Below are 11,724 nucleotides of genomic sequence, written 5' to 3' on the forward strand. Positions count from 1 at the left end.
TATTATTCAAGAAATTACGATTTTTAAAGTTGTGAAATTAACGACCATTATCACATTGTATGAATCTTATAGGGAGAAAAAAGTGGACCGAGACATAGCGTTGAAAGTTAAGGAATATATTATGAACGTCAGATTTGTTTCATGAAGGAAAAGTCCAAACATAATGAGTAAAATCATCAAGAATCACGAGATAATACTTAAAACCAGATACACTTTCTATTGGTGATGTCCAGAGATCACAATGAAGTAATTCAAAAGGAAAAGTACTAGAGGGTTGAGAGGAACTAAAGGGAAGGCGAACATGTTTGCCCTTTTCCGAGCGTCAACAATTAGATTCCAACTCACCCGCGCCGTCCAGTAGTCCCTCTCATCGCAATCATCTTCCCTTCTTTCACCCGTCGACCAATCCAGCGAAACCAGCCGCAGTAGCAGATCCTGCCACCACCACTTCTGTCATCACCTCTGTCCCGGCAGAAGAAAACACATTACACTCTGACGCGGCAGACTTCCTGCAGCCGTAGTCTTCACCACCATCCCTCGCGTCCGCTTCCTCCGCTGCGCCGGACGCGTCCACCACATCTTCCCCCACCCCTCCTGCTCATGCTATTCCCATTCCAACTCCTACTAACGATCATACCATGCGCACACGTGCCAAGTCCGGGTTTCATTTACCTGCAAAAGATCGTCTCAATCTTCATGCATCTTTATCTTCTTCCTCTCTACCCAAATCTTACAAATCAGCTCTCCTAGATCCTAATTGGGCCGCAGCTATGAAAGATGAATATGATGCCCTTCTACAGAATAACACGTGGCAGTTAGTTCCTCGTCCTTCCAATACAAATATCGTTTCGGGCAAATGGGTTTTTCGCCATAAATTTAATTCTGATGGGAGTCTTGCATGTTATAAGGCTCGATGGGTATGTCGTGGTTACTCTCAGCAACACAGCATCGATTATGATAAGACTTTCTCTCCAGTTGTCAAGCCTAGTACTATTTGCACTGTCCTTAGCATCGCCGTCTCTTCTTCCTGGCCAATTCATCAACTCGATGTCAAAAATGCTTTCCTTCATGGCTCTCTTCAAGAAACAGTCTATTGTCAACAACCTCTTGGCTTCGAACATTCCTCTTATCCTAATCATGTTTGTCTTCTTCAAAAATCTCTTTATGGTCTTAAACAAGCACCACGTGCCTGGTTCCAACATTTTTCTACTTATGCTCAAACCATTGGTTTTACCCTTCCCGTTCTGACACTTCACTCTTCACCTTTCATCACAACGACAACACTGCTTACCTTCTTTTATATGTTGATGATATTATCCTCACAGCTTCCTCACAACAATTTTTAGATCATATTATCTCTCTTCTTCGCCACGAATTCTCTATGACAGATTTAGGTCTTCTTCACCACTTCTTAGGTATTGCTGTTATCCGTGACTCCTTTGGTCTTTTCTTGTCTCAACGTCAGTACACTCTGGATCTTCTTTCTCATGCTGGTATGCTTTATTGTCAAACTTCTCGTACCCCTGTTGATACAGGTTCCAAACTCTCTGCTGACGGTGATCCTTTCTCTGATCCTTCTCTTTATCGTAGTCTTACTTGTGCACTTCAGTATCTTACTCTCACTCGTCCTGAATTTTTTTTGCTTACCAACAAGCTTGTTTATACATGCATGATCCTCGTATTCCACACTACAATCATGTCAAACGTATTCTTCGATATCTCAAAGGCACACTAGACTTAGGTCCTCATATCAACAAATCCTCTCCCACCTCCTTGACAGCTTACTCTGATGCAGACTGGGCTGGTTGTCCAGATACTCGTAGGTCCACATCCGGATTTTGTGTTTTTCTTGGTAACAATTTGGTTTCTTGGTCTTCAAAAAGGCAGGTTACGGTCTCCCACTCGTCTGCTGAAGCTGAGTACCGCGTTGTGGCTCATGCGGTTGCTGAAACGGTTTGGTTGCGCCAGTTGCTGTCGGAGCTGCACCGTCCTATTGAGCAAGCTACCATTGTTTACTGTGATAATATTTCAGTTGTCTACATGTCAGGGAATCCGGTTCAACACCGTTTCACCAAGCATATTGAGATCGACATTCATTTTGTTCGAGAGAAGGTGGCTCTCGGTCAAGTTCGCGTTCTCCATGTGCCTACTTCTGCTCAGTTCGCTGATATCTTTACTAAAGGCCTGGCGACTACTCCGTTTCAAGACATTCGTTTCAGTCTCAACGTCGTCGAGCCTACCGTTGACACTGCGGGGGGGATGTTAGAATACAACTTGTAATAGGATTAGGACTCCTACTCGGTTTATAATAGGGCTAGATCAGGTGCGGCTTGGCTCTTATATATACCTCTTGTACTGGCGCAATATTGCATCAACAATTATTCAATACAATTCTACAGTTAGAAGCCGACGATGTATTGTGGTGGTTTCCCTAAAAGAGTCTCCACTTAAAATGACTCATTAAGAGCCAATGCATTGCAGACTAAGCATAACTCAAATTGTTAGACTCCTTCTCCTTGTAGTGGAACCTGTCCACTCGGGTTCAAGCCTTGGATTTGACACGGATGATCGCATTTTTCTGGATTTTTTCAGAATTTTCAACGATATTCGTTCAGTTGTATGGTGTGCCCGTCAACTACGAAGCTCCTACGACGATTTCGTCAATCTCAAGATTTATCGACTCAGTCTGCGACAATTAGTTGCATTGGAAGTTTCTTTGACAATGGACATGGAGTTTCGGCCAGCGAGCTCAAATACTCCCTCATGAATAGTAAATTAAAAATATAATACTTATTTTTAAAATATTCTATTTTTTTTGCAACAAACATTGACAATTTGTCTATACGCGTAAGCATTTTCATGAAGGAAAAACATTCCTAAGTGGTCTGGACTGAAAAACAAAATCGATGACCCAAAAAGATTATTTTGAAAGCATTTTGGAGCATTGAATTTTTTTCAGAACATTAGGAATGATTTCTCTTCACCAAAAATCCAAATATATATAGACAATTAGTCAATGTTTGTTGGCAAAATAAAATTTTAATTAATTTTTAAATAGTAATGTTTTCTTAATTTACTATTCACTCCAAGTACATTTGAGCTCGTGAGAAAAAAAGCTTTTGCTCAACATTTTTTTTGCAGGAAGCTTAACAAAATATTTTAACGCTCCTACATGAAGCGGGAGAGAATTTGTAGCAGCAGGGGGCACGTAACCCCCTTTTCCTTTTGGCTTTCGATTTCAAACTTTCATATTTTTTGAACTAAAAATTCAAACTAAGTTTCATTTTCATATTCGTGTTTCTAGTGACGAGGCATTTCAAAGGAGATCCATTTTGAATACATTTTAATGAATTCTCAAAATTTTATTAAGTTTTAACTTCTGGAACTTGGTGCGAGCAACTGAAAAAATCGTCTGTTTCAGGCCCTACGATCGACAAAATAGTAAGCTTTTTTTACTTTGAAACTTGGTATGAGTGACCAACAAAATTGTTAGTTTTAGAAGTTGCAACCTACAAAGTCATAGTTTCATAAATTAGTACTTAAAGAGAGAAATCCATATTACAACCTCGAACTACTGTCGAAGTCTGAAACACAACCCTGAACTACGAAACCGTCTAATTTACAACCCTCAACTTTCAAAACCAGACAAAAAGAACCCTGGGTGGTTTTTGACTAGTTTTGATCGGTTTTCACCAGTCAACAGCCTAGTCAGCGTGAAGTCATATGCCATGGCACCATCTCCTGAATTTGAAAATTTCTTCTATTTCTTATCCATTGGGCAAAACTTGAGATCTTCATAGATTGAATCTAAGGGTTGTGTGGATATTTGAGAATTGTTTCAATTTTTTCTGGAAACTTTTTTTGGCCAAAATTTGACCCAAAATAGGTTTGAATTTGAATTTTTGCTCTAATTTTTCTCTTCTACTTGGCAGAACTTGTTGAGACTTTCTCAAATTGAGATGGTGACATGGAGTATGACTTGGCGCTTATTAGGCTGTTGACTAGTCAAAACCAGTCAAAAACCACCCCAAGGTTATTTTTTGTCCGGTTTTGAAAGCCGGGGTTATAAATTTGATGATTTCCTAGTTCAGAGTTGTGTTTTAGACTTCGGTGATAGTTCGAGGTTGTAATATGGACTTCTCTCAAACTTAAAACTTGTTATACTAACATGTACTAGGATCCAAGACTTTGAGGATCGTGAGGCAATCGGGCAGCTGGCACGGTTGGACAGGTATGTGCCCCTGCGAATTTATATACATAAAACTACTTCATTAAATTGCAAAAATAACAAATCTGTTGAACGTGACATATTTGTATTGCTTATCCTATCTTCTCTAGCCTTGTATAGTTGACTCCTAGAGATATGGTAGGATTAGTTTCCTTGTCACGCAAGACATCCTATGTATATATTGTGACCTACTCCCTGGAATACAATTGAGTTGCACCAAATATTCTCTCTACATGGTATCAGTTTTACCACGATCTTCTCTCGCTTCCGCAACCCGCAGCCGCTGCGCCTTCCTCTAGCCGCCGCCGCGCCAACTCCAAAACCCTACCGCCGCCGCCGTCGCTACTTCTCCCGTAGCCACCGCCGCCGCCTACTCCTCCCCAAACCCCTCAAGCCGCTGCCACCTCTCCCGTAGCCGCTGCCGCCGCTTCCCTTCTTCTCCCTACCGCCACCACCTTCCTCCCAAAACCCTAAAAGCCGCCGCCGCTAACATCTATCTCCTGTAGCCGCCGCCGCTTCCTTCCCAAACACCCATCGCCGCCGCTGTTCCTTTCCTCCCTTCACCAACACCCAAACCCAGACCACCCAACGCCACCATGGCCAAGGCTGACGCATCCGACGCCGGTTCCTTTTCCGGCGCCATGTTCACCTCCGACCGCCTCAACGAGCTTCACATCAAAGACCACGTACCCGTCATCCTCGACCTCGACTCGCCGTCCTACAACACATGGCGCACCTACTTCGCGCTGATGTTCCGCTCTTACCGTCTCATCGAGCATGTTGACGGGAGCGTCGACTTCCGCGACATGAAGGACGACGACGAGTGGCTTGCTGTGGACGCCTGCATCGTCAAGTGGCTCTTCCTCACCATCTCCGGCGGCCTCTTCAACAAGGTGAACGCCCGCGATTCATCCGCGTATGCTATGTGGACGCGCCTTTGTCATCTCTTCCTCGACAATCAACTCCAGCACCGCGTTTTTCTTCAAGGGGAGTTCTTCACTATGCAGCAAAACGATCTTTCGATCGATGAGTACTGCACGCGGCTGAAGGTCCTCGCCGATGAACTGCACAACGTCGGCATGACCATCGACGACTCCGTCCTCCTCACCAACCTCCTCCGCGGCCTCCACCCCGACCTTGGCCAGTCCGCCGCCAACCTCTCCCTCGTCACGCCGACGTACGCGAAGGCGGTCACTTATCTCAGCAGGCGACCCACGCCGCCCTCCATGTCGGTCTCGCCGCTGGCCACGGTGCTCCGCCAACTCCGCCATCACCACGCGTGCCTCCTCCGACCCCGCCACCCGCGCCCACGCCCGCCGGTGGACGCAAGCAGAAGGGCCGCGGGGGTCGCGGCCGCAACACCAACACAGCGCCGCGCCCTCCTGCGGCAACCGCGGCCGCCCCTCCTCCGTCGTGGCTCTCGGGGTATAATCCCTGGACGGGGGTTGTGCATGCTTACTCCATGCCGATTCCCCGCCCCCCCCCCCGCTCCAAGCATCCTCGGGCCGCGGCCGTCTTCTCATCAGGCGTTGCTGACCGCGCCGGCTCCCGCGGCATACGGCAACGTCGCGGCCTACAGTGGCCCCTCGGCCTACGGTGGTCACCCAGGCTACGGCGCATATGGCGGCGCCCCTCCGGTCTACGACCCGGCGCTCCTCTCCGCCCTTCATGCTGCACCCTCGCCAAGCACCTACAACGGAGGCGGCGATTGGTACATGGACACCGGCGCCGCCGCTCACATGGCCTCCAACCCCGGTATCCTCTCCCGTGCCTCTCCCTATCCCTTCAACTCCCGCATCGTGGTGGGTGACGGCCCCTCTCTTCCCATCACTCATCACGGTTCATCCTCTCTTCCGTTTCCCTCTTCGTCTCTTACTCTTAATAATGTGCTTGTTTCCCCGTCCTTAATCAAAAACCTATGTTCTGTTAAAACTCTTACTCGTGAAAATCCTGTCACTGTTGAGTTTGACGCTCTTGGTTTCTCTGTCAAGGATGCTCGCACCCGGAGGGTTCTGCACCGATGTGATTCCCCCGATGATCTCTACCCATGTGGTCCTATGATGAGTGGTGGTCCGGTTGCTCTTCATGCCGATGTCTCGCTTTGGCACGCTCGACTTGGTCATCCCGGCGCCGACGCTCTTCACAAAGTTTTGAGCACCTTTTCTTTTTCATGTAATAAATCGGCGGCTCATACATGTCATGCTTGCCGCATAGGAAAACACGTTCGCTTGCCGTTTCCTTCGTCTACATCAATAGCCACTTTTCCTTTTGATGTTATTCATTGTGATGTTTGGACATCTCCAGTGCCTAGTAATTCGGGCTTATCATATTATCTTGTGATTTTAGATGATTTTTCTCACTTCACTTGGACTTTTCCGCTACGCCGTAAATCTGACGTCGCCTCCACTCTCCACGCTTTTTATGCCTACGTCCACACCCACTTCCATCGCACCATTGCTCATCTTCAAACGGATAACGGAAAAGAATTTGATAACCTCGCCATTCGACATCTTCTCTCCACTCATGGCACTGTTTTCCGCCTTACATGTCCATACACCTCCCAACAAAACGGTCGCGCCGAACGTGTTCTTCGCACCCTCAATGAGAGTGTTCGTGCGCTGCTTTTCCATGCACACATGCCCGCCCGGTTTTGGCCCGATGCTCTTGCCACCTCCACTCTCCTTCTTAACATCCGGCCATGCAAACCGCGATGGAGCTATACACCTCATCATCTTCTGTTCGGGTCTCCCCCATCCTATGACGATCTTCATGTCTTTGGTTGTTTGTGTTACCCCAACATCACCGCCACCGCCCCACATAAGCTTGCGCCTCGGTCTCTCGCTTGTGTCTTTCTCGGCTATCAACCAAACACCAAAGGATTTCGCTGCTATGACCCGGTCTCTCGTCGCATGTTTGTCTCACGGCATGTTTACTTTGATGAGGTTGTTTTTCCCTTTGAGCAGGCTACCCCGCCAACAACTCCGTCTTCGGATGATCTCCCTCGACGGCCTCGTGGAGCTCTTGCGCTTCCTCCGCCACGACCCCGTGCACCTCCGACGGGTCCTTCGGCGGGGCCTCCTTTGCCGGCTCAGGCGGAGCCGGCCTCGCCCCTCCAGGCTTCGGCTCCCTCTGGTCTGGTCGGCTCAGGCGGAGCTGGCCTCACCCCCCCGGGTCTCGGCGCCCACCCTCACTGGCCTGGCGCAGGAGGCGTCTTGGCCGGGCCTTCTCCTGCTTCGCCCGCACCCACGTTGGAGGCGGCCTTGCCCGCCCCCGCGTCGCCTGCGGCCTCGCCTGCCGCCTCGTCCGTCTCGGCCGCGGCGTCATCTTCGCCACCCGCGGCCTCGCCCGCGGTCCTGTTGCCGTCACCCGCGGTTGTCCCCACGGACTCCTCTTCGCCACCCGCGGCCTCGCCCGCGGTCCTGTTGCCGTCACCCGCGGTTGTCCCCACGGACTCCTCTTCGCCACCCGCGGCCTCGCCCGCGGTCTTGACGCCGCCGTCTGCGGTCTCGATTGAGGCCTCGACCGCTGCCTCACCAGCGGTTTCTCCCGTGGCCACGCCTTCGTCCTCTTCCGTGGTTGTGCCTCCGCCTCGACGCCGGGCTCGGCCCCCGCCTCCGCCGCCTCATCATTCCATGGTGACGCGTGCTAAAGCCGGGATCCATCAGCCGAACCCTCGCTACCACAATCTCAGCGTCACGGTCATCTCTCTAGTACCGCGCTCAGTGCGTTCTGCACTGAGTGATCCGCATTGGCTAGCGGCTATGCGTGCTGAGTATGATGCTCTCGTCGCCAACCGGACCTGGACGTTGGTTCCTCGCCCCCTGGTGCTAACATTATCACCGACAAGTGGGTTTTTCGGCATAAGCTTCTTCCCGATGGCTCTCTGGACAGGTGCAAGGCCCGCTGGGTTGTTCGCGGTTTTGCACAACGTGCCGGTGTTGATTTCTCGGAGACCTTCTCCCCGGTTGTCAGACCCGCCATGATTCGTGTTGTTCTTCAACTTGCCGCATCTGGTCACTGGCATGTTCATCAACTCGACATCAACAACGCTTTCCTCTATGGTCATCTTCAGGAGCGTGTTCTCTGTCAGCAGCCTACTGGTTTTGTCGATCCCTCTCGGCCTGATGATGTTTGCCTGCTCTCATGGTCTCTCTACGGTCTGAAGCAGGCGCCCCGTGCGTGGTATCAACGCATTGCAGCATTCCTCACTGCTCTCGGTTTTCGCAGCGCCACCTCCGACACGTCACTGTTTGTGCTTCATCGAGCTGATCATGTCGCCATGCTTCTTCTATATGCTGACGATATTGTCATCACCGCCTCTCGGGCGGACTTACTTCGCGACATCATCGGTCGTCTTGGTTCTGAATTTCGGCTTAAGGACTTGGGCGCTCTGCACTTCTTCCTCGGCATCAATGTGCGACGTGACACTTCCGGGTTTTTTCTTCATCAAGGACAGTATGCTCTTGATCTCTTGGATCGTGCTGGTATGACCGATTGCAAACCTGCTGCTACTCCTGCCGAGGCCAAGCCGAAGCTCACTGCCACTGCTGGACAACCTGCCACGGATGCCGCCCTCTACCGCAGTATTGTTGGTGCTCTTCAGTACCTCACGCTCACCCGACCAGACATTCAGTTCGCCGTGCAGCAGGTTTGCCTGCACATGCACTCACATCGTGATGTTCACTGGTCTTTGGTCAAGCGCATTCTCCGGTACATTCGTGGCACACTGACATTCGGTCTTCGTCTTCGCACCTCCGCCTCCACTGAGCTCTGTGCTTACACTGATGTGGATTGGGCCGGATGCCCCGACACTCGACGATCTACGTCGGGATATTGTGTCTTCTTCGGTGACTCTCTCATCTCATGGTCCTCTAAGCGGCAGCCCACCGTCTCCCGCTCGAGTGCTGAGGCCGAGTACCGTGCCGTTGACAACGTTGTTGCCGAGACATGTTGGTTACGACAACTACTTGGCGAACTTCGGGTCTCCATCCCGAAAGCTACGGTGGTTTTCTGTGATAATGTTTCGGCCACCTATCTCGCGGCGAATCCGGTGCAGCATAAGCGCACCAAGCACATTGAGCTTGATGTTCACTTCGTTCGCGAGAAGGTTCAGTTGGGTCAGCTTCGTGTTCTTCATGTACCGACCACCCAACAATTTGCCGACATTATGACCAAGGGGCTTCCAACCGCTGCATTCCAGGAGTTCCGTTCCAGTCTTTGCATCGCCGACGCCGACGCTTCAACTGCGGGAGGGTGTTGAACGTGACATATTTGTATTGCTTATCCTATCTTCTCTAGCCTTGTATAGTTGACTCCTAGAGATATGGTAAGATTAGTTTTCATGTCACGCAAGACATCCTGTGTATATATTGTCCCTAGAATACAATTGAGTTGCACCAAATATTTTCTCTACAAAATCTTATAATTTAGGTACCACAAAACGAGCGGGCAGCTAAAGCACCATGCACATCTTATACTTGCACCACAAAGAGCACAGTGAGAGCCACGATCAGGCCAGCCCCCAAGCTGACTAGATTTAGAGTAGAATCCGAAGTACTAGTACTCGTCTCGTCATCGGAAGCACTGGCGTCCGACGGCGTGGAGACGTTCTTTGGGTGGCTGAAGTCGAAGGCCGGCGCCCTGTCCGCGCTGTCAGGCCCGGCTGCTGGCCCTGGCGCGTCGGCCACCGGCGGCCTGAGGTCCGGCGGGAGGCCTTGGCCGTGCGCGACCGCTATGGCGAAGCGCTGGCCGTTCTCGCACTGCTCGCCGTCGTAGTTCCCGGAGAAGAAGTACGTGTTGCCCTCCTTGAGCAGTGGCACGGCGGCGGTGACGGCATCCTTGCTGAACTCCGGCGCGGCGGCAGACCAATCGATGGTGTCGTCGAGGCCGGAGTCGTCGTAGTCGCAGCTCTTGTACAGGGTCTCGTTCCGTGTCTGCACCACCGAGTGATTTTTGTCCGTGTTGAATACTGCACCACGGAGACGCGAAACGGTTAGTTTATTTTTACGCGAAACGGAGACGCGAACGGGAACTTGATAATGGCCATCGGTTGCTGTAAAAAGATGAATGAGCAATGATTGACAACAGATCTGCATCGTCGTTTGCAAAACTGTTGGTGTTGACAAAGCGAGCAGGGAAATGGAGCATGTTGCACTTTTCACCCGCGAGCAAGCCATGTGCACGTACAGGGAAACCAATGGAGAAACGTAGCTGCTTTCGATACCACGCCAATTAAGCATCGAGAAGAGCAGAGAGGTCTCACAAGCCGACTGAACTTGGACGAATGAAACGTAATTAAAGAGCGATGGATGGATGCAGCTAGAGAATGCAACTGTATGTACACTCACTGAGGAAATCTCCGAGGGTGAAGTTGTAGCCTTCGGCCCACGCCTGGTAGTCGACGGCGAGGTCGTCGTACCAGCCCTTGTCGTCGCCGACGGTGTAGTTCTTGTACGCCTCCACGCCGGCGCGCGGGTTAGCGGCGCCCAGGACGGCCACCGCCAAGGCGACCACGAGGACGCGCCGACTGCAAAGCTGCAGCATCGCGCGCGCGCGACTCGAGTGGCCGTAAGAGAACTAATGAGAAGAAGCTACGGCCGCCGTTGCCCGCCTAGCTGTTGCGGCCGGAGAGATGCCCTTGTGACGGCCGACAGTGCGCCGTGGGCTGGCTAGCTGCGCATATATCTTTCGGGAGTTGGGAGCTGGGAACTTTATAGCTAGGCCAGAGCACGCACTGATGGAGTGGTGGGGAGGGGAAGCATATATTTTCGTGGTGTGCTGGCGCTGTACCATGTGTGTCGGCAGCGAGGCGGTTGCTTTTGCGTCCATCTCGTGGGCATGTGAGACTGATGAATGGTGATGAAGACCGATCTCCGTTTCTGTTGCGGCGTCCTGTCACCGCACCCGATGCGCTCCAGCCGGCCAGCTCCCCTATTGTCCTTCAATTCATCACACGTATAACTATAGTGTTCGTCTATGACGCGTGTAACCAAGAAGAAGAATAAAATTAGAGACGAATGAACAAAGGTCGGCATCAGCACAGGCTTGGCCAGCAGTTGTACTTGTCTGATTATACAGTACTCCATCTTTTAGTGCATGTCCTAATTATATACAATATCCTTAGGAGTATAACTAACATAACATGTACCAAATGATTGCCAGTTCTTGTGAGTGATCAAGTGCTTTCTGTTGATAGGCCAATCGGTATGACTCCAGGTGGCGTATCTGACTTCACCACTATTATGTTTTGATGAAGATAAAAAAAAGGAAGAAGAGATGGCTGGACTATGACAGCTAACCATCTGCCGGTTATCCGTGATTGTTCAACCAAGGCTGGTTGATACCGATACCCCATCTGCCATATCGGCTGTTCGACTAGCAAACATCAATGACAACATTTATCCTATCGAAATCGATAGGCTTGAACTTTTTATTAAACAAGGAAATAATTTTTTATTTCATTAACTAAGAGGAAGAGGGTTTAGGGGTGTAAAGAG

The 11,724-nt window shown here is 50.3% G+C and overlaps 1 protein-coding gene across 1 annotated transcript; it reads right to left on the bottom strand.

Moving 5' to 3' along the window:
• Positions 1-9,564: 9,564 nt before the first annotated feature.
• Positions 9,565-10,961, bottom strand: LOC109776628 (early nodulin-like protein 18). Its single transcript, XM_020335288.4, has 2 exons — positions 10,576-10,961; positions 9,565-10,196 (listed from the first exon to the last, which is right to left on the bottom strand). The coding sequence occupies exons 1-2, from the start codon at positions 10,769-10,771 to the stop codon at positions 9,700-9,702; spliced, it is 693 nt and encodes a 230-aa protein (XP_020190877.1). The 5' UTR covers positions 10,772-10,961; the 3' UTR covers positions 9,565-9,699.
• Between the last annotated feature and the right edge of the window lie 763 nt (positions 10,962-11,724).

This window comes from Aegilops tauschii, chromosome 3 (genome assembly GCF_002575655.3).
Source record: "Aegilops tauschii subsp. strangulata cultivar AL8/78 chromosome 3, Aet v6.0, whole genome shotgun sequence".
In the NCBI taxonomy this organism is placed as follows: Eukaryota; Viridiplantae; Streptophyta; class Magnoliopsida; order Poales; family Poaceae; genus Aegilops; species Aegilops tauschii.

Coding starts and splice junctions, on each gene's coding strand:
- LOC109776628 (XM_020335288.4), bottom strand. CDS start 10,771: ATGCTGCAGCTTTGCAGTCGGCGCGTCCTCGTGGTCGCCTTGGCGGTG. Junction 10,197..10,575: donor CACCCTCGGAGATTTCCTCA/GTGAGTGTACAT, acceptor TCCGTGGTGCAG/TATTCAACACGGACAAAAAT.